This window comes from Chanodichthys erythropterus, chromosome 13 (assembly GCF_024489055.1).
Source record: "Chanodichthys erythropterus isolate Z2021 chromosome 13, ASM2448905v1, whole genome shotgun sequence".
NCBI classification, from domain to species: Eukaryota; Metazoa; Chordata; class Actinopteri; order Cypriniformes; family Xenocyprididae; genus Chanodichthys; species Chanodichthys erythropterus.
The window spans coordinates 18,441,391-18,463,739 of record NC_090233.1 but is presented as its reverse complement, the minus strand read 5'-3'; the positions used below and the strand labels follow the sequence as shown (position 1 = coordinate 18,463,739).

General features: G+C 41.7%; 1 protein-coding gene across 6 annotated transcripts in view; it reads right to left on the bottom strand.

Annotated features, from left to right (window-relative positions):
- Positions 1–22,349, bottom strand: part of col27a1b (collagen, type XXVII, alpha 1b) — a 147,777-nt gene that overhangs the window by 44,482 nt on the left and 80,946 nt on the right. For all 6 annotated transcript variants that reach the window (XR_010896852.1, XM_067405535.1, XM_067405536.1 and 3 more), the window contains exons 24-37: positions 21,531–21,575; positions 21,375–21,428; positions 21,123–21,176; positions 20,262–20,315; positions 19,596–19,649; positions 13,272–13,325; positions 12,319–12,363; positions 11,515–11,559; positions 11,378–11,431; positions 4,615–4,668; positions 4,137–4,190; positions 3,859–3,912; positions 3,090–3,143; positions 1,910–2,017 (exon numbers count right to left, since the gene is read on the bottom strand). Coding sequence is in view for 5 of the 6 variants with exons in the window: in XM_067405535.1 (XP_067261636.1) it covers positions 1,910–2,017; positions 3,090–3,143; positions 3,859–3,912; positions 4,137–4,190; positions 4,615–4,668; positions 11,378–11,431; positions 11,515–11,559; positions 12,319–12,363; positions 13,272–13,325; positions 19,596–19,649; positions 20,262–20,315; positions 21,123–21,176; positions 21,375–21,428; positions 21,531–21,575 (783 nt within the window). In the remaining variant the exon portion in view is untranslated. The remainder of the gene's footprint in view (positions 1–1,909; positions 2,018–3,089; positions 3,144–3,858; positions 3,913–4,136; positions 4,191–4,614; positions 4,669–11,377; positions 11,432–11,514; positions 11,560–12,318; positions 12,364–13,271; positions 13,326–19,595; positions 19,650–20,261; positions 20,316–21,122; positions 21,177–21,374; positions 21,429–21,530; positions 21,576–22,349) is intronic.

The following is a 22,349-nucleotide window of genomic DNA, read 5'->3' as shown; positions in this document are numbered from 1 at the left end:
CCTATAGAAATAGTCAGATGTGCACTTCCTGTAGAGACTTGCACTTAGAACTGTGCATATGCATCGGCTTGATCAAGCCTGAAAACATCTCGGTTACAACTGTAATCTTAGTTCCCTGAAGAGGGAACGAGATGCTACGTCGAGAATGATGCTGTTCTTGGCAATAATGACAGTCCTTAGATCCGTGGCTGCGGTTGAGAGCACCTCCCCAGTCCCCCTTCTTTCTGGGGGGGGAGCCTGAGTGGCGACGTTCTGTTTTTGAATGGCATGGTACTAGGAGTTGGCTTTTGATGTGTGGGGCTGCTCCCTCTCAACAGCCCCTGAGAGCGGTAGGTGATGAGCTTCTGGAATGTAGACGCTTGCTTAAGCCGAGTTCAGACTGCACGAGTTTCAAAGTAGTCGGGTCACTGTTCTTTTCACACTGCATGACTATCTTGGCCAGCATTCAGTCGCTGCTGTGTTCACACTGCACGATGGATCGGCGACACTGCATGTCTTTACAATAGGAAGAATCGCTGACAACTCTGTCTGGCATGCAAACAACGTTACACAACCAAACACACGCGAGATTTTACAAGGAAACAACGCGATATCATACATGCAAGACCGGAGTTCTCAAGTGAGACTGGGATTATTATTAAAAATGGTAGCCCGCAAGAAGCTTGCAATACGAATTGCCTGTGCGCTAATTTGCAGCGAAAACAAGAAAAAGAAAAGAAGAATATTGAGGAGGAAATGGTTGGGGAGACGAGGGGAACAAGGATTGTGTGTTCTGCAATGAGAGTGGTCTATAACTCCTCCCCGAACTCCCCGCTGCTCTGTATCTTGCTCTCTCATTGGCTGTCGGTCATCGCCGATGTAGTTTTCAGTCAGAACACTTTTCACACAGCAGGATTTTGAATGCCGACAGGTCCAGGTATTTAGCATGTCAAATATCTCATGGGCGTCGGTGACTCATCTGCGATTCTCTCCGATCGTGTCTTTGCTCATTCACACTGCGTGATTTTCACTCGCATGAACAAGCACCGATTTGCCTGTGATTTCGGGCATTTGTCGGCAATTTCTCTAAAACTGTCGGCGAGCCAAAATCGGGGCTAAAATTGTGCAATCTGAACTTGGCTTTAGTGGCCTCCTCAAAACTTTTAGTGTGTAGACAAGCTGCAGCCTGACCAAAAACTGCATAAGCCTTGTCCACAAAAGCTGAAGTCGTTCTAACTGGCTTAGTGGGCAGTGTTGGGGCCTTTAGGGCTGACGCAGACTGAGGAGAGAGATAGCATGCTAGCGTCTCTTTCACCTTAGGCATCGCCCCATATCCGTGCTCTTTAGGCCAACTATCAAAGAATAGTGAGAGTTCATAGTGCACAAACATCTCACTATTCTTTGATAATAAACGGAATGCCCTGACGTGGAGGTTGTGCTCGTGAGGACAGGAAGCATTCATCCAGTTTGCGCTACTGAAGACACAGAAGCTAGCGTTTCCCTGTTTGAGCATGCTTTATAGTTTCCTTGTCGTGATGTCACCCGCTTATGGCGTCTTGTTACACCATTGGACTGATTTCACATATGCTTCATGACGCAATCACACAGAGCGTTCTGACAGCAGTGCGTTCTCGATGCAGCGCGAGTTCCCTTGAAAGGGAAATGCAGTTTTTTGTCATGATTCGAGCATTTACAAACAAAATTTATGAGACAGTTGTTAGATTTCATTGGTGAATTCACATATGAAATTTAATCGAAAGCTTGGCAAAAAGCTTTAGAGAATTTGATGTTTCCCCATTCAAAGAGATAGGAGATGCACTTGCATGCCCGGGAGGCGTTTCAAAGATGGTCACTGAGTGAAATGACTTGTCTTAAAGGGACTTTGGTAAAACTCAAAAAAAATTATCTGCTATTTATAAATAGAAAATACCTTGATGCCTATTAAGCCAGGATCTCCAGGACGCCCTTCAGTTCCTTTAAACCCGACAGCTCCTTTTTCACCTGTTTCTCCCTCCATTCCAATATCCCCCTTTTCACCCTACAGACAACAACATTTCTTGAGTCAATAAAATATTATCCCTTCAAGCAAAGAACTAAACAAAGTTTAAAATTTAAAAATAGTTAAAAATTGAATTTATCTTGGCATAGATGAATAACAAGAGTTCAGTACAAGGAAATTACATATAGTGAGTCTCAAACACCGTTGTTTCCTCCTTCTTATATAAATCTCATTTGTTTAAAAGACCTCCGACAAACAGGCGAATCTCAACATAATACCAACTGTTACGTAACAGTCGGGATCATTAATATGTATGCCCCCAATAATTGCATATGCCAGTCCATGATCGAGGCATTAGACAAGGGCATGACGTCTGGATCTGTGCACAGCTGAATCATCAGACTACGTAAGCAAGCAAGGACAACAGCGAAAAATGGCAGATGGAGTGATAATAACTTACATGATCCATGATATCATGATATTTTTAGTGATATTTGTAAATTGTCTTTCTAAATGTTTCGTTAGCATGTTGCTAATGTACTGTTAAATGTGGTTAAAGTTACCGTCGTTTCTTACTATATTCACGGAGACAAGATTGTCGTTATTTTCATTTTTTAAACACTCGCAGTCTGTATAATGCATAAACACAACTTCATTCTTTATAAATCTCTCCAACAGTGTGTAATGTTAGCTTTAGCTACGGAGCACCATCAAACTCATTCAGAATCAAATGTAAGCATCCAAATAAATACCATACTTACGCGATTAGATGTTGCATGACGAACACTTTGTAAAGAACATTTTTGAGGGTTATATTAGCTGTGTGAACTTTGTTTATGCTGTTAAAGGCAAGCGCGAGCTCCGTGGGCGGGGAGCGTGAGCATTTAAAGGGGCCGCAGCCTAAATCAGCTCATATTTAATGATGCCCCAAAAATAGGCAGTTAAAAAAATTTATTAAAAAAAATCTATGGGGTATTTTGAGCTGAAACTTCACAGACACACTCAGGGGACACCTTAGACTTATATTACATCTTTTAAAAAGACGTTCTACGGCACCTTTAAATAAAGTGATTATGCAAAAAAAAAAAAAAAAAAAAATGTTTTTCCTGACCTTAGCTCCATCAGGACCGCTCAGACCAGCCTCCCCATCAAGCCCATGGTCACCCTAAACAAGAGCTTCATTAAAAAAAAATTCACTATACTTTTTGTGCAACTTATTTTTATACTACAAATGAAAACAATGCTGTGAGGGACAAACATAGAGACTAGGTTGCATCTATAAACCATCCCTTGTGAAAAACAAGTACACTTTAGCCTACTTTTAAAAAGACTACTTGTTATGGAAATGATATACCTAAATAAATAAACTTAAGTGTGAACTGAATATAATGTTGGACACTTAAAGGGATAGATCACCCAAAAATGAAAATTCTGTCATCATTTACTCCCCCCTTCAGTTGTTCCAAACCTGAATACATTTCTTTGTTCTGCTGTAAACAAAGGAAGATAAGATAAACTAAAATATACTCAAGCGCCATTCCTATCGAAACTTTTTTATCATGTATTTACATAAAAGTGTGATTACACATTTGTAATGAAGTTGCAATTTCGTACATTTATAGTATATTAACTGTAATATTGAATATCAAACTACTGTTAAAATTATCTTACAAGTACCTTACATGTGCTTTAGTATGACAACATCAAAATAAGCATAGTATGACAAGCGCACATTCAAAATAACTAAGCACACTTCTTTTTCATGAGGAATTTTTTCTATTTTGTCCACTGTACATTTTTTGGAAAGACGTATTTTAAGTGTTATTAAATTAAATATGGCATCTCTCCTGAAAAAGTGTGGCTAAAATAAAGAAACATACTCGAGGTCCAATCAAGCCTTGCTCTCCAATATTCCCAGGAGATCCAATCACACCCTAGAAAATGTGGAAAAAAGTAATTAAAGTAACTAATTTTATAACAATACCGAGAGATTCTCAAATAGGATAATTATTTATATCCAGATAGGCTTTGTATAAAACATCTGCATATGATCACAGTAACCTCACTGTGGTAAATGTTGGACATGACATCATTACACAACGGCTACAACACACTAATCAGCATTCAGTAAAAAATGAGAAAACACAGCAGATTTCACCTTCTCTCCTGGTTCACCTGGTAAGCCCCGCTCCCCAACCTTCCCAGGTAAACCCTGTCACACAAACCAGGAAACGAATAAATGCTGAGCGTTTGGCTTTCTGAATCTTGCTACAGTCTTTGGTCCCTTACAGCTAACAAAACATGTGGGAATAATGGATAGTTAATTAGAAACAAAGCGACAATGTGGGACAAAATCTGTTTTTTATTTCTGGTAAAGTATTTCAATTAGCAAAGCCAAGCTAAGTGTTGCCTAGTGCCACTTGAGGACATTATAATTGTTTACAGGATCAAAAACTAATTTGGCATTGGTTAAATTTGGGCATAATGATAATTGTTTGTTTAAAAAAACAGTAAAGAGAGTAGGGCAGAGTGGTATAATGGGAAATAACACAGCTGGAGAAGTAAATATAAAACTGACTTAATACTGCTGGATGTACAATATAAAACATATCAACAGATTACGTAAAGAATCTTACCACGCCTCCAATCTCACCCAATGGACCTAATACTCCAGGTGGCCCTTGAGGACCCTTTTAAGAGACAGAAGACGTCATCAAACTTGACATGTCATATGTAAAGGCACCATTTTTAAATTGATCTGAACAGCGGAGCAAAACATATTAAACTTTTTCACACAAAGTTATTGTATACAGGGACGTGCACAGACATTTTATGGGGCACTGCCACTTCTCATAATTATTTATTTAAAAAAAAAGACAGAAGTGTGAAAAGACAACTCTGACTTCCTTACCAATTTATTTTAATTCCCTCACACTCATGCAATTGTTTTATACTCCACAGATTTCTACAAAAATAATCAGTTCACACAGAGACCATGGTTTTCCTTAGTATTCACTAGGTTTGTCACAAGAGAAGGCAACAGCAAAGGAAACTATGCCACAATGTGCATGTTTTACACAACTATTTTCAAGTAGCTATATATTTAGAATAAATGACTGCACCAAGGAGAGGGACATAGTTTCACTAATAATTTGTTTATTTTGCTCAAATCATTAAATCATTTTAATTTTTTTTGTGTTATTGGAATACTTCTTTCATGTAGTGGACAATTTTAAGATTGTGGTCCATTTTTGCTTTCATGTCTTTTACTCTAATGAAAAGAAAACTTTCCATTGTTTTAAGCCTACTACCATCCATCTGTTTTCATCTGTAGATTTCTTCTAATTAACCAAAACAAGCTAATTGTCACAGACACGCCAGGCTCCACCTCACCACAGTACCCACGCACTCAATCACCAGCTTATTAATCACCGCCACCTGCACCTCATTCACTCTGCAATCACCAGCACTACAAAGCCACCACTCTCACACACACTCACTGTCCGGTCTCGTTTGCACTACGCCTTGTATATGCTTACCTTAAGGACTCCCCTTCAACATACTTACCTGCTCCAGCGATCTCCTTCATCTCCTTCGTCTCCTGGTCCCTTCGTGTGCTTACCCATCTGTGTGTGTGAGTGTCTCCAACGTCTCCCTCCATCTCAGCTCAACTCCTGGATCCACAAACCACACAAGGACAGTATTACTTTATATTCATCTCTCAAGAACCTGATAACAGCCATTACCACTCTGTGTTCCACATATTGTTCCAATAAACTCACCTGGATTGCTTTTATCTCTGCCTCCGTGTCTATATCATAACAGAAGACCGGACCTTAACAACTAACGGCATGAGTACAAACGATCCATTCCAGGAACTCGTGGACGTGCTGCGTCGAGCACTCACACCACAGCCCTCAACATCGTCATCCCACAACACGGCTGTCTCCGCACCCACCAGCACCACTCCTTCACCTGCATTCACCGCCAGTCCCATGGCCAAACCGGCGCCCTACTCTGGATCGGCGGAGGAATGCAGCGGATTTCTTCTCCAATGTGAGCTGGTCCTGGAGATGCAGCCGCACTCTACACCACAGACACGGCTAAAATAGCGTTCATTATTTCACAACTGCAAGGAAGGCTCTGCAATGGGCAGATTCGTTGTGGACCCAGAAAGGCCCAGTCGTCCAATCCTATTCGGCGTTCGTCTCCCACTTCCGGGAAGTATTCGGGAAACCTCTGACTGATTCCTCGACTGGTGAGAAACTTTATAATCTAAAGCAAAGAAACCTATCTGTTAACGAATATGCCTTGCAGTTTCGAACGCTAGCCGCCACCAGCGGATGGAACGAGCAAGCCCTCATCACCACGTTCCGTCAGGGGCTGGAACCCTCCGTGCGGCTGCATCTCGCTGCATACGAGGACTCCATGGGATTAGAACGCTTCATCCAACTCGCCATCCGCGTGGGGTCCCGTATGCAGTCGTGCATTCAAGAACACCAGGGCCAGTCATCCACCACTAACCTCCTCCGTCGGTCCGAACCCGTCAGCTCCCCAGAACCAGCCAACGAACCCATGCAGATTGATCACTCTCGTCTCACCCCTAACGAAAGACAAAGAAGGCTGGCCCTGAATCTCTGTCTCTATTGCGGAACAATGGGGCATAATCTCTCCACATGCCCCATCCGTCCTCCTCGACCCGTGGTGAGTGCAATATTTCCCTCCATTCAGAAAATGAAACCACTCACTACAACTGTAACTCTTACTGCGGCTAACATCTCTGTTCCAGTGGTGGCGCTCCTTGATTCAGGGTCAGCCGGAAACTTCATCTCAGGCACCCTCTGTAGACAACTCAACCTTAAGATCTCTCCTTCACCGACGAGCTATCAAATCCACTCCATCACGGGCAAACCCCTAAGCCGCAGACACATCCGTCACTGCGTGGGCCCACCCCAACTCAGCATCGGTATCCTGCACACTGAACACATCCATTTGCTGGTTCTGGAGGAATCCACCGCTGACGTGGTTCTAGGGCGCCCGTGGCTGGAACAACACAACCCCAACATCTCCTGGCGCACGGGCGAAGTCCTGAAGTGGGGCGATCACTGCTTCCCAGACTGCTTCCCAGCGCTTCCTGTTCCAAAACCTCCACTCTCCAAGTCTCTTCTCGTGAATGCCACGTCCATCGAGAGCCCTGTTGAGAAGCGCTCCGTGGATGTTCCCCCTGACTACGCCCCCTTCAGCGACGTCTTCTGCCCGCAACGCGCCTCCAAGCTTCCTCCACACCGGCCATGGGACTGCGCCATCGATCTGCTGCCGGGTGAACCAGTGCCCAGGGGACGCATATACCCCCTGTCCATACCGGAGGAGAAGGCCATGGAGGAATACATCAAGGAGGCACTCGAACAAGGTTACATCCGCCCGTCTACTTCCCCTGCTGCTTCAAGCTTCTTCTTCGTGGCAAAGAAGGACGGAGGCTTGAGGCCATGCATCGATTACCGTGCACTCAACAAGATCACCATCAAGTTCCGATACCCACTTCCCCTCGTCCCAGCGGCCCTGGAACATCTCCGCGGTGCCACTGTGTTCACCAAGTTGGACCTCCGCAGCGCGTATAACCTCATCCGGATACGTGAGGGGGACGAGTGGAAGACCGCCTTCGTCACGCCCACTGGACACTACGAGTACCTCGTGATGCCGTATGGCCTGGTCAACGCCCTCCGTATTCCAGGATTTCATCCACGAGGTGCTCCGGGAGTTTCTCCATAAGTCCGTTCTGGTTTATATAGATGACATCCTCATCTACTCCCGGAGCTTGGCCGAACATCGCCACCACGTTGCGGAGGTCCTCCAGCGCTTACGGCAGTTCCATCTCTTCCTCAAGGCTGAAAAATGCTCATTCCACCAACCCTCCGTCCAGTTCCTGGGGTACGTGATTGATCACAGTGGCATCCGGATGGACGAGGGGAAGGTCTCCGCCATACAGTCCTGGCCCACTCCTACCACCATCAAAGAACTCCAAAGATTCCTAGGTTTCTCCAATTTCTATCGCCGGTTCATCAAAAACTACAGCACAATCGTCAGTCCACTCACCAACCTCCTCCGTCACCAGCCCAAGTCTCTGTCCTGGTCTCCATTAGCCACCGACGCCTTTGAGACCCTGAAGAAGGCCTTCACCACCGCTCCCCTCCTCGTCCACCCTAACCCGGACCTCCCGTTCATAGTAGAGGTGGACGCATCTACCACCGGAGTGGGAGCGGTCCTTTCACAGCAGCAGGGGACACTCAAGTAGACTCCATCCATGCGCCTTCTTCTCCCGCAAGCTCAACCCGGCGGAGGTCAACTACGACATCGGTGACCGCGAACTCCTGGCCGTCAAGCTTGCCCTTGAGGAGTGGAGGCATTGGTTGGAGGGAGCTACTCACCCATTTCAAGTCCTCACTGATCACAAGAATCTCGAATATCTGAAGGCCGCAAAGAGACTCAATCCTCGCCAAGCTCGCTGGGCTATGTTCTTCTCTAGATTCAACTTCTCCATCTCCTACCGTCCTGGTTCAAAGAATACGAAGGCTGACGCCTTATCTCGCCTATGCTCCTGAGGAAAAGCCCGAAAAACCTGATACTATTCTGCCGGAGTCCATCTTCATGAGCCCCATCCAGTGGTCCGAAGAAACCATTCCCTCCGCCAATGCCTCCACACGCACTCCGCCGGGTTGCCCACCGGGCTTGCAGTACATCACACGGACACGTCGCACTCCACTCCTGCACAACGTTCACTCTTCACTTGGCACTGGTCACCCGGGGGTCAAGGAGACCCTCTCGTTGCTCAAACAACGCTTCTGGTGGCCCAACATGGCCAACGACGTCAGGAGGTACGTGCAGGGCTGCAGGGAGTGTGCCATCTCCAAGAGCCCACGCCATCTTCCCACCGGCAAGCTCTTTCCTCTGCCCGTTCCTGAGAGACCCTGGTCACACCTGGGAGTGGACTTCGTCACCGATCTCCCGAATCTGACGGTCACACATGCATCCTGGTGGTGGTGGACCGCTTCTCAAAGTCCTGCCGTCTGATACCCCTGGAGGGTCTACCTACCGCCATGGCCACCGCAGAACTAATGTTTAATCATGTTTTTCGCTATTATGGATTACCTGAAGACATCGTCTCCGACAGAGGACCCCAGTTTGTCTCACACGTCTGGAAAGCCTTCTTCTCCCTCTTGGGTGTGACCGTCAGCCTATCGTCTGGATACCATCCTCAGTCGAACGGGCAGACGGAACGGAAGATCCAGGAGATCGGCCGCTTCCTGCGTACCTTCTGTCACGGCCACCAGAACTCCTGGAACCAGTACCTGGGTTGGGCCGAGTACGCACAAAACTCTCTCCGCCAAGCCTCAACGGGACTAACACCCTTCCAGTGCGTACTCGGCTACCAACCCCCGATGTTCCCCTGGGACGGGGAACCCTCCAACGTTCCGGCAGTCGACTACTGGTTCCGGGAGAGCGAGAGGGTGTGGGACTCAGCTCACCACCAGCTGCAGAGGGCCCTGCGCAGACGCAAGATGGCAGCCGACCTTCGACGCTCCGAGGCTCCTGTCTACCAGCCGGGGCAGAAGGTCTGGCTGTCCACCCGGGACATCAGGATGCGTCTGCCCTGCAAAAAGCTGAGTCCCCGCTTCATTGGCCCGTTCACCATCCTTCGGCAGATCAACCCCGTCACCTATCGTCTCCAACTCCCGGCACAGTATAGTAGAATCCATCCTACATTTCACGTGTCTCTACTTAAACCTCACCACCCTTCTGTTGTTCCCTCCACAGAGCCTGACGTGGCAGCCGCCGAGCCCCCCTTCCACTTCTCCTAGAGGACGGCACAGCCTACGTGGTCCACGAGATCTTGGATTCCCGGCGCCGTGGTGGTAAACTCGAATACCTCGTGGACTGGGAGGACTATGGTCCCGAGGAACGCTCATGGATTCCCAGGAACGATATCCTTGATCCTCTTCTGTTACAGAACTTCCATACCAACCATCCAGACAGACCTGCCCCACGACCCAGGGGAAGACCACCACGACGTCGGGGTCCGCGGCCCCTCAGGAGCGGGCCGTGGGAGGGGGGTACTGTCACAGACACGCCAGGCTCCACCTCACCACAGTACCCACGCACTCAATCACCAGCTTATTAATCACCGCCACCTGCACCTCATTCACTCTGCAATCACCAGCACTACAAAGCCACCACTCTCACACACACTCACTGTCCGGTCTCGTTTGCACTACGCCTTGTATATGCTTACCTTAAGGACTCCCCTTCAACATACTTACCTGCTCCAGCGATCTCCTTCATCTCCTTCGTCTCCTGGTCCCTTCGTGTGCTTACCCATCTGTGTGTGTGAGTGTCTCCAACGTCTCCCTCCATCTCAGCTCAACTCCTGGATCCACAAACCACACAAGGACAGTATTACTTTATATTCATCTCTCAAGAACCTGATAACAGCCATTACCACTCTGTGTTCCACATATTGTTCCAATAAACTCACCTGGATTGCTTTTATCTCTGCCTCCGTGTCTATATCATAACACTAATCTGCATATCTAAGCACATCAAGAGTTTTTTTCCCCTGAAATGTTATAAATACATTATATTATAACAAATGCCTGCAGAGGGCACCAAAAGCCTGCTGATTTTTGTTGTTACACAGCACAGCACGATCAAAGCCAACCACCATAATTAAGAATATATTATTAGTTAAATAATAATTTTTGGGCACTTTTTTTTTTGTTTGATAGAAATGCTACAGACTTTTATTGATGTATTATCCTGTGCAAACGTAGATTTAAGAATAGAATTATAATACAGTAATGCTATATTATGATTTTTAAATAGTTTTAATAAATCTTGCATCCTTAGAAAACTGTTTAATAATGCGTTTCATGGATGCACGTCCATGGAATGCTCCTCTTCCGGTTTTGACAGCCCTACATAAATCTTTACCATGGTTCTGAACTCGACAAAGCTGACTTGATATATATATATTTTTTAGTAAATATATTTGTTTGACAGGGAAGCTGTGCACAATAAGGGATATATGTTCACTTATTTTTTTATTAAAAAAAAAAGCACCCCAGAAAAAAAGAGCACTTTCTCTAAAGGAAGAAAAAGGACAGGGGCTCAAGCCCTTTTTATGTGTATGTGTGCACGTGCCTGATTGTATAGCTTTACAATTGAATTGATGCTTTTATGAACTTTTATGATGCTTTTTTTGGCATTTTGGAGCTTGAAAGCCCAAGTCTCTATTCTTTATATGGACAAAACCAACCAGTACATTTTTCAATATTTCTTCTTTTGTGTTTCACTGAAAAAAGAGTGATGGTGACAGAAATCACTCTTTTTAGCAGATGTACTTACAGGTTCTCCTAAGATGCCCTTTGCTCCAGGAGGTCCAGTTGGTCCTTGAACACCCTAGAAAATTGAGGTTTTTCAGAGATTTGTAACATTCAACATAGTTTATGCTTATAAGGATATTAGTTACTTCATTTACTTACTGTAAATCCAGTTGGTCCTGTTTCACCAGTTTCACCAATTTTACCCTAAAACACAAGAGAAAATCTCAGTGCTCCAGCAGAAACACACTTAAATGCTATACTGCCCATTATATAAATGACCATCTATCTTATAAGTAACTAAGTATTGAATCAACCTAACAATGCCTATGTCGTGGGTTCGATTCCCAGTAAAAAGCATTTTTCACATGCTTAAATGTACAATGAATCAGATGACAAAGTATCTTGATGAGTGAAATGCTAATATAAGGAAGAGTCTTAGCACTTTTTAAAGACCTAATCATCAGCTAACCTTAAACTCTGTCCAGCATGCAATGATATTAAAGTGTCAATCAGAAGTTTAGAACTTAAAGGGATAGTTCACCCAAAAATGAAAATTACCCAATGATTTACTCACCCTAAAGCCATCCTAGGTGTATATGACTTTCTTCTTTCAGACGAATACAATCAGAGTTATATTAAATAATGTCCAGGCTCTTCCAAGCTTTATAATGGCAGTCTGCCGGAAGCCAATAATTACGTTTTTAAAGTTTTAAATGTGGATATTTATTAACCACTATTAAAGGCCTTCATTAACCACTTTTATGATGGATGGTTGCATTTTTTTGGGCTCTCATCGTCTATTTACTCCCATTATGCTTAAGCTTAGGAGAGCCAGGACAATATTTAATATAACTCTGATCTTATTCGTCTGGTGGCTTGAGGGAGAGTAAATAATGGGGTAATTTCCATTTTTGGGTGAACTATCCCTTTAAGAGATAAAACAAATAAAAACTGTAATTTTACCATCTGTCCACTGAAACCTTGTTTTCCTGGTGGGCCCTCAGGACCCTGCAGAAAAGGGACAGAACTCAAAACAGTCACCAAATACTTTCCATTGCAACACACTGAGAGCCAAATGAAACTATCCTTTTTTATTCTGTTTAATCAAACCAAAACCAAGTAATTTGGACATGTTTTGGATAAACCTTCAATGCACACTGTTTCCATCATTGGAAGGTTAATAAAAATGTTGTGCTGACAATTTAGATGCGTTTCATATGTTGTTTTGTTCTGTGGTAGGGAAAATGCAGTGCATGCCAGCATGGCGGAAGGCAGTTACTTTGAAACATAGCATAGCATCACAATGCTGCTTTCAGCATGCACTATTTCACTTCATACAGCTGTATCATGCACACCCAGATATACTTTTTGAAGTTAAAGTATGACATAAACACATGAGAATACATTTTCTAACAATTACTAAGCTAAAATGAAGTAACTGTTAAGAAATATTTTTTACGTTCTCAAAAATGTTTTAATCTTTTTGTTCCATTTGCTAAATCTGAACTTGGCAAGAAAGCTTTTGTGTATGCAGCCCTGTTTGATTGGAATCACCTTCAATCGAAATTGAACATAAACAATTTGCTGTCTTTGGATCAATTTAAAGTAACCATCCGGCAAATGGAAGATGATTCAATGAAATGTAATTGTTTTTAACTGTGCGTGTATGGTGTAAATCTGTGTCGAAACTAATCGTTTTGCTGTTCATTTTGGCCAGGTCACTCCTGTGAAGGAGATTTTTAATCTCAGTGAGTCTTTCCTGGTCAAATAAAGGTTAAAAAAAAAAAAAAAAATGTTTCAAGATTTGAAAATTAAGCTGCCAGTGAAGATCAATATCAAAATAATCATACGCAGCAACTAATTATGCTTATAAAGAATTGTGAAAACAAGGAAAGAGTAATATAAAATTGTTTCACCTTCATTCCTATCACTCCTTTTTCTCCAACTGGTCCATCTGGTCCCCTTTCACCCTGCGGAGAATATATGGAGGTGTGAATGGCATTAAGAAGCAGACACATATGGTGTAAGAAAATAATTAGTTGAACAGCAGAGGGCACACTTGTACAAACAAAGACATTTTGAGTTATCAGAGGTGAAACACTGGGTCAAGGGAACAAGTTATTATTACTATCTAGCAGATGTACATTATGGCATTTTGTCAAGGTTGTCAAACTCATCACAAAAGGACAACTCATTCAAAGTAATCTGAATGACTTATGGTCTTGAACGAGTCTCTGGCTCACCAGGGACAAAAACCTGAATGAATGCAGCTTTAAAGACCTCTGTGAAACATTAGCCTTTCACATCTTAGAAGTTCAGTTACAGTAAAATGGAAAGTTGCCCTTATATTTCCATTGTGATTATTCATAAGCTTTAAGAAAAGTGTAGAGCCACAGCTGGGTGATCTCTGACTTTGAGGGATTTCTTTGTCTGGAAGGTGGAAACAATGATCAATGGGGATATTATTATGGCTGCAACCACTGTGGCTCCTGCCGAAGAACAGACGCATGGTGCTCCTCTGACAGCACTTGGTTTTGTGGGCCAGTGCAACACTGTTACCTCTGTTCTCCTGATCTAATGTCATTCAGGAAACCTTTGACCTTTCAGGGCCTAATGACAACATTTGAACTGATTGGAATCAGGCCTGGACAAAAAGTTCGATCATAAAAGGGCTTAAAATAAAACATTCTTTAAAGGGACAGTTCACCCAAAAATGAAAATTGACGGTAGCCATTAACTTAGTAGTATTTTGTTCCTACTATGAAAGTCAATGGCTACAGTCAACTGTCTGGTTAACAACATTCTTCAAAATATCTTCTTTTGTGTTCAACAGAAGAAATAAACTCATACAGGTTTAAAACAACTTGAGGGTGAGTAAATGATGACATTTTTGGGTGAACTATCCCTTTAAGGGTCTTTCTGAATCCTAATTGTAAAAGAAGGCCTTGCCAGGTTTCAATGGCAACTGTAGATTTAACAACAACAATAAATAAGAAGAAAAAGAAGAAGAAGAAGAAGAAGAAGAAGAAGAAAAAAACAACAACAACACAAAACTTGTTGAATTTGAATAGCATGCTTCTAACCCAATATTCAAAAAACTTACTGTACAATTTAAATGATAATTTTAAAAAAAAGGTTCGTAAACAAAATTCCCAGGAGGACTTGAATGCATCATAAGAATAAAGGGCAACACTTTAGAACTACTAAGAACTACTATATACAGGTTCATAATTAACATGAATGATGCATAATGTATAATTAATTCTAAAATAAAGCTCATGGTAACCCACTAGTAATGACTGAAGTATCACCAAATCCTTTACTAATTAAAATTACTAATTATTCGGATCAGTATTCTAAAGTTAGTTAATTAACTTCAAAATAGGGCTGTTCAATGATAACCATGGTTATCGTGTACAAAATAAGAGTCTGTGTTTACGTAATATATGTGTGTTTGTTTTGTGTATAATTATTATGTATATATACAGTAAATACACACACATACATGTATATATTTAAGAAATATAAGCATGTATGTATAAATATATAAATATATTTATATTTTTATACATTTAAATTACATATAAATGTAAATATTTGTACAGAAATAAAATATATTTTTCTTAAATATATACATGTATGTGTGTATATTTATATATACATAATAATTATACACAAAACAAACACACATATATTACGTAAACACAGACTCTTATTTTGTACACGATAACCATGGTTATCGCTGAACAGCCCTATTAACTAACTTTAGAATTAATTGTACATTATGCATTATTCACATTAATTATGAACCTGTATACAGTATAGTAGTACTAAGTAGTTCTCTGGGAAGTATGAAAAATAGTAGTTACTGATAACCTAATAGTGAACTCAGAGTTTCTTGTTAGTTAAAAGTAGTTACTAACTCGAGTGTTAATAATGCATTACTCATTTGTTCCTGTGTAGTTATTCATTAATGAAGGATCAGTATTCTAAAGTGTTACTGAATAAAGAATTTGAGTTGATCTGACATGTCCAGTGAACGATTAACCCTATAATCAATATTTATTAAACTATTTTATATTTGTCTGAGAGACAACTTTCTATTCCTCAATAAATTACATGAATATTAGCCTCTGAAGAGCAGTGAGATAAATGCACACGTCCATGGGAACTAACAGCACTGAGCATTTAGAAAATGATGAAGCTCAAATCCCAGACCTCAATGTTCTCCATCATTGGTAATTCAGTCCATACTGCCGTTCATCTTTTGTTTGTTGAAGGATTAATGTTTCATTTGTAATGGTTAATTTAGTTTAAAATGTGTTTTTGTGATGTGAGGAAAGACAGCTATGAGTGCTGAAAATTCTGATGGGAAACCAGCAAGCTATTAGAGAGCATATTAACACATTATGAGTGTGAAATTCATTTAAGTGTGAAGATGTGTGAAAAATAAATCCCATTTAACTTTCTTTCATTCCAAGAATGTTTAAATCCAGAGAAATTAGCTATTTTAACCAGGACACGGACCGTGTCTTTGCGTCGCCTATTAGTTACCCCCTTTCCACTAGCACAAACCGGGTGCTAGTTCAGAGCTAGTGCTAGTGCCAGTTCAGAGTTGGTTCAACTGACGAGCCTACTAAGAACCGGTTTGCCTTTCCACGGGCTTGAGAGCAGCACAGAGCCAGGTCTTACGTCACTGTATGCGTCTCATATTTAACAGCAAAGCTAGCGCTGCAGCGCCAAACACAAACACACCAAAGCTTGTTTGAGATGCATCGGCTTCTCGCAGATCGATCGGCGCATGACATCAAAGCTCCGGGAGAACGATCCCAAAGCACAAGGAGTCGTATGCTCTACAAACTCTCCCGCGGATCCGCGGCACTCCGATGCATCTCGAACAAGCCTTCTATCAACAATCGCAGATGTTTCACTACTGTTGATGCTCATGGCTATGCGAACCTACATCAGCATCTAAACACGGCTCACCGTAATTTGTATATACGGAGATTACAATCGAGCTGCTATTAGCCAGTGCCCAAGGAAGTTGACCGGAAGTTGAAGTCGGCCGGGTGCCGCCATCTTGTAGCAGAACTTCACTTGCGTTAGCATCCCCATTGACTCCCATTCATTTTGGCGTCACTTTGACAGTGAATAACTTTACATCTGAGGCGTTTAAAGACTCCATTTGTCCATTATTTCCAAAGATACACGACAATGTATAAAGGGCTCCATTACCTTCTATGTTACATTATGGCCCCGTAGAAACAGTTTTTGTAAAAATAGGCTAACGATTGCATCATAACCACTCGACTCTCTGTCGCACAGTAGAGAAATTACCGTACAGACAGGAGGAGAAGCTCGCAGGCAATCGGGGAGATTATCTTAATATGGCGTACTGGCGTTACATTTTAAAATACTATACAAAATAATTAATCAGAATACTTACTCCTGCTCACTCACGCCAAAGAACTCCCCGCTCAAGCTCGCCGTCTTTGCAAGATTAACGATGGCAGTTTGCACGCACAGCTACTAGAAGATTTACATCTGTCAGACAGGTTGCGGACGTCATCAAGCTTAGTGTGAGTCTGCGCGTCAGAAACGGAAGTGCTAAAAATCGCTAAAAATGGGCTTCACTTGACTCAATTGAGTTCCAATGGGGTCGCTGTGTCCATTTCTTTTACTGTCTATGCTATTAGCTCGATTAGCTGCCATTTCAAAAATGGTGGTCACAGGTGTTATGTTGGTCATGGTAACCCCGCCTCCAGCCCCTGACGCAAGTGGTTCTTACTTCTAGCCCACCAACATTTTGGTGCTACTTACGAACCACTTTTCCTGGTTCGGAGCTGGTGCTTTGTGTGTCGAAAGACAAAGAACTGATTTGAAACTAAGCTCTGTCTCTGAACCAGCACTCAAACGGCTTTGGTGGAAAAGGGGTAAATGTCATCATACCCTAGTTACCCTTGATTTCCAGTTTTATTTTTATTTTATTTTCGGCATTCTCTCTGTCATACAATATCTTTTAAAATTAATTGCATGCCATTTAACAACGCAAGCCATCCAGCATTTATTAATATGATATTCTAAGATCGATCTAGCTTACTGCAGTGCGCAACAAGTGTCTCACAGCAGCCGCCGAGCAAACACACAGAGTAATGTTATAACATAAGTTTCAACACACTCAAATGTATCTAATATGATAAACAACGCTGCGTTACCCCACATCCGCTTGACCGGAAGAAACGGAAGCGGCGACTGTGGCATAATAAAAGCTCCACTGCTCTAGAGCCCTGTGTCGCGCTTGTCACTCATTAGCAATCGCTCCAATGGCCTCGTTCAGCTCCAACAGCACTCAGGCCTGCTCTGCTACAGTAATGTTAATAATCTCATCTATGAACATGATTTCTGCCCGAGTCCCGCCCGATTCTTTTCCACCGGCTGTGAGGTGAAGATGACATCTCCCACGATTCTGCGCTCAATCTCGGCATCATCAAGCTACGCCTTTGTTTTGAATAAGCAACCTCTAGCAGTGAAAAGTTGCATATTGTGCCTTTAATGCATGCTTCTGGTCTTACTGTGAATGATTTATCATTACAAAGAAAAAATGGTTTGACTTTTAAAATAAAATGTGATCTTTTCATGTAGGTTGTACAGGCTATTATTGGCTAATAATCCAATTAGCTAATAGAATGGCCAATTTTTACAATAAATCAAATTCCAAAAAATAAAATCAAACCATCCTACAATTTTTCTCATTAAATATAGTTTAATTCTGAAATACATCAAACTACAGAAGTAAAATGGGTTGCATATGGCAACTCATAGTGACTTGAAAGGTTTTTCTACTCAGTGTTCTTGTCTGCTGAGAATATTCATAAATCTGACAGCATTGACATAATCCAATCCTCAGGCTTGGGACTTTCCCAACTCTTTAGCAACCCCCACAGGTTTCCATTACCCATAACACCCACCAGCACAACAAACATCCAAACGACTAAAATTTGATTTTCACAGTTATTGTAAATCCAAAATGACCAAAGCTGCTCATGAGTAATGTCACTTCTCCCCAGATGATGCGAGTCTGTCCTCTGTTTACCCCCAACTCCCGTTGCTCGCTTTGATTCGGAGCAGAACCCTGTGGGTGGCATTGACTCCTTCATTGTGATACTATTGTTTTACTTCTAAAGAATGCCTAGTCCAACTGCAGCTGGACTTAATTTTTTTTATATAAACTTACTTAATCCAAAGTGGTACTTTCCCCAATGAGTCGTAAAGTATTGTGATTGTGCTTTGTAGACATTAAAGTTTTGAGGATAAAGTTTAAAATACAGGACATCTGAACAAAAAAGTAGTGTGTAATTTTATAGTTTTGATTAGCTTTTAATGGTAATGTAATCAGAGCTGATGTAAAGACACCACCTGCCAAGGTCTCCTGCCATGACACTGTCATTGACTGTAACTATACAGGAAATATAGCCCAATATAGCTTCCAGTAACCACTGCATCAGCAGGATGCTAAACTCTCCAAAGATGAAAGAACTATATGCCAATGCAAAACTCACAGGCCTATGTGAACTTAAATCGCTTCCACTGAGAATATTGAGGATACAGTGATAATCATCTAGGGAGGTTACAAAAATACATTAAAAGGTAGGGTAGGCAATTTTGGAGTGGCTAGCAATAGCAAGCTAGCTTTGAAAGCATGATATCCCACCCTCCCTTCAGGGTGTTCTCCAAAGCCACACCTCCTTCAAAACACATGAACACGCATAGCAGAATTTGCAAAGTGTCATGAGATGAGAGACGGCGTTAAATTACACATACAAATTACAATAATAATTAATTTACTTATAACACCTGGCTGCAGCAGATTAATTTCAGCGTTGATAGTGTTGACATAGAAATGCAAAATCTGAGTCTAAGGACATGAATGATTTTGATGGACCGAATGCAATGATTGGACGAACAGTCCTGAGACTTCCACAGAAGATATTTGTCCATGTTTTAATATTTAGGGCACTTCTGTGATTGCTATCAGGATGTGAAGAGAGTTTCAACCAGTATAATAAAAAGTGTTTTTTGCCTACCCCTACCTTTAATGGATAAAGATATGAAATTCAGACTTCTGCAGATGCTTGGCTTGAACATTATATTGTTTCATTTATAAAATCTTCCTTTTAATACTTGAACATTTTTACTTTCCAAAGCACGTTTAGGCAAGGACATTGATGATCAGTTCTTACCCTTCTGCCTTTGGGTCCTCTGGTGCCGCTGAGGCCCCTAGAACCGGGAGGCCCCTGGAGAACACAGAACAGAGGACAAGAACAGAGTCCTGAAACAGGCAGCAAGAGAATGTTCCCTCAGAAAACCCAGCTAGAGCTGGCAAGAGTCTCTGGCAGGCAAACAAACATCACTTGACCCAATTACAACTACAGGGTGAAAGCTCTGTCCTTCAAAGGCTGGAGTTTGTTTGTTCTCTGCTGCACTCTGCCCTTTTCATAGGGTCATCTGAGTACCTCTTCCTGCCAAACGCTTGTATGACATTTGTGCGAGTAGAGCAAAGACGCGAAAGGAGCTGTCGGGTTTCATTCAGTAGGACAGTAATTACGTTAGTGTCTGTGTCTATCATCAATGGGCATGGACAGCTCTAATGGGAGAATGTAAAAGGTGCTGTGCAGAGGCAAAATGTTCAGTTGTTTATTGCATGAAATGAGACAGACTTGGCTTTTTAAGATGCTTCTGTACTCTGGATTTACCTAGAAAGATTCAGACCAGATGATTGCACGAAACAATGGAGGTTATAACAGCGAAGTAAGACACAAAACAGACTGATCTGTGTTGTACTTTTAGCAGAGACTCTTGGCCAGGCATATACAGTATATATTATAGAATACATGACATTGACTTACTGGTGTACCTGCTGGTCCAGATGGGCCTCTGTCACCCGGAGCCCCTGGGTGTCCCTAAAACAACATTCACAATTACAGACACATCATAATAGAATAATTTCTAATTAAAACAATAATCTCTGATACCTTTCATTCACCATTCATTCAGTTGTAACTGATGTTATGCGACTAAAACGTAATTTTTTCCTCTCGCGAAAAGTCATTCCAAAAATTATGGCAACGGATGTTAGTAGGTTTAAGTATATAGCAGCCACTGCACTAGCTATTATTTTTAATTGAAGGGAAACGTAGGCATGTTATTCAAGCATTAATGGCAAGAAAAGCCCCTTATATTTGGGAGCAACCACAAATGAGGTGTTTCTGGTTGTTTCTCCCTCCTATCTGGATTTTTCAATTTTCAAACAATTTCAATCGATCAATTTTCAATTTCAATTTGCTCAATTTGAAGGGTAATGGAAACGCAAATGTTAACAATGGAAATTAATACAAACTATTTTTTTGAATTGCCATGGACACCAAATACATGTAGACAGTTTCACGTATTATAGGAACTGTTGAAACACTGAAATGATGACAAAGCTTCTTGGAAAGGCTAGAAGGTTGCTCTTGGATTTCTTTGGAGTGGCCCAAACCACTTTACACAGCAAATGGCCACAATTTCCTTATGTCATTGAAAGGGAAATGACTCTTGCAGTGGTCTAGTTGATTATCTCATGAATGGAAAATGGCTGATGAGGCATTTTCCCACATACTACTACTTTCCAGCCATTGTAGCTGTTTTGAGTTATGGTGACTGCTCAAGGTTAAGTGGGTATTAGAGTTCCCCTGAGAGCAGAGACGAGATCCAGACTTACTCCTTACCATCGCTCCCCTTTCTCCAGGTGGCCCGGGCAGACCCATCTCACCACGATCTCCCTGAGAGCACAAGAAACACATCTAAGCAAACAACACAATAAAAGATAATACTAACATCAAGGAAAGACAACACTGACCATCATATAAAACCAACACAAATGTCTTCTGTTTGATTTAAAACACATGCAACAGAAGATTAATCGGAATTTAACATGATTACACATGGTTGAATGCTGTGAAAGCAAACAACCTACTGACCTTTTCTCCAGCAAGCCCCACCTCACCAAAAGGTCCGATGAAACCAATAAGACCCTTTTGTACACAATAAAAAGGACAAAAACAATAAAAGATGATTAACTCTAGTTTAAAATGTGTTTATTAAGGTACCAGAAATGTATATGTAAATTCCTTTACCCTCTCACCAAGCATCCCAGGATTTCCAGTGATTCCAGGCTCTCCCTATAGCAAATGGCCAAGATTTGTAATACAAAAACTCACTTAGTTGTTAATTTTAATCATTAACAACATAATAACTAATAAAAAAGGACTCATTCATGCATTATTGGGGGGAAAAAAATGTAAAGGGTGTTTCTTCAACTATGATCCTATATATTGTTGCTAATGGGGTTTTATCCAACTTTAGTGAGCTCGTTTTCCAATGAGACAACAGTGTCAGTGAAGAGCTTGAAAGTAAATATGAAATATGAAAAATAAAATATTTTTGTGTCATTTCCAATCAAGCATTAATTTAGTCAAAATTACGCAAAATGTTTGAACTCAGTCTGTGAGCAGGGCCGTACCCACCATTGATAGGTGTATATAATAAAGGTTGTGAAAAAAAATATATAGCCTATTATTAACTCTGCTTCAGTGCTGCAAGGATATTGCTTAACACCAAGATAACTGACCTTCTCATCTGAGCTGCCTCAGTGGACACTGTTCATCAGTGTCAAAATGTTTGAGATGACCAATCAAATCAAGATAAGTGGGCTTTATGTTAACACAAGCTGCTGAGTGTGAATTCCAGAGCGACACTTCAGTTATCGGTCGTAAGATGCCAGATAAGATGTAAGTAGCTAAACTAAACATTTAATATTTGACAGCTGTTTCAGGATAGAAAGGTTAAATGACCAACAGAAATAATCAGGAATACAAACTAATAAACTTGTCTAATTTCACCATTTTGAATTGAAAATAAAAAATGTATGTGATTCATGTAATGTAATCTGCAAG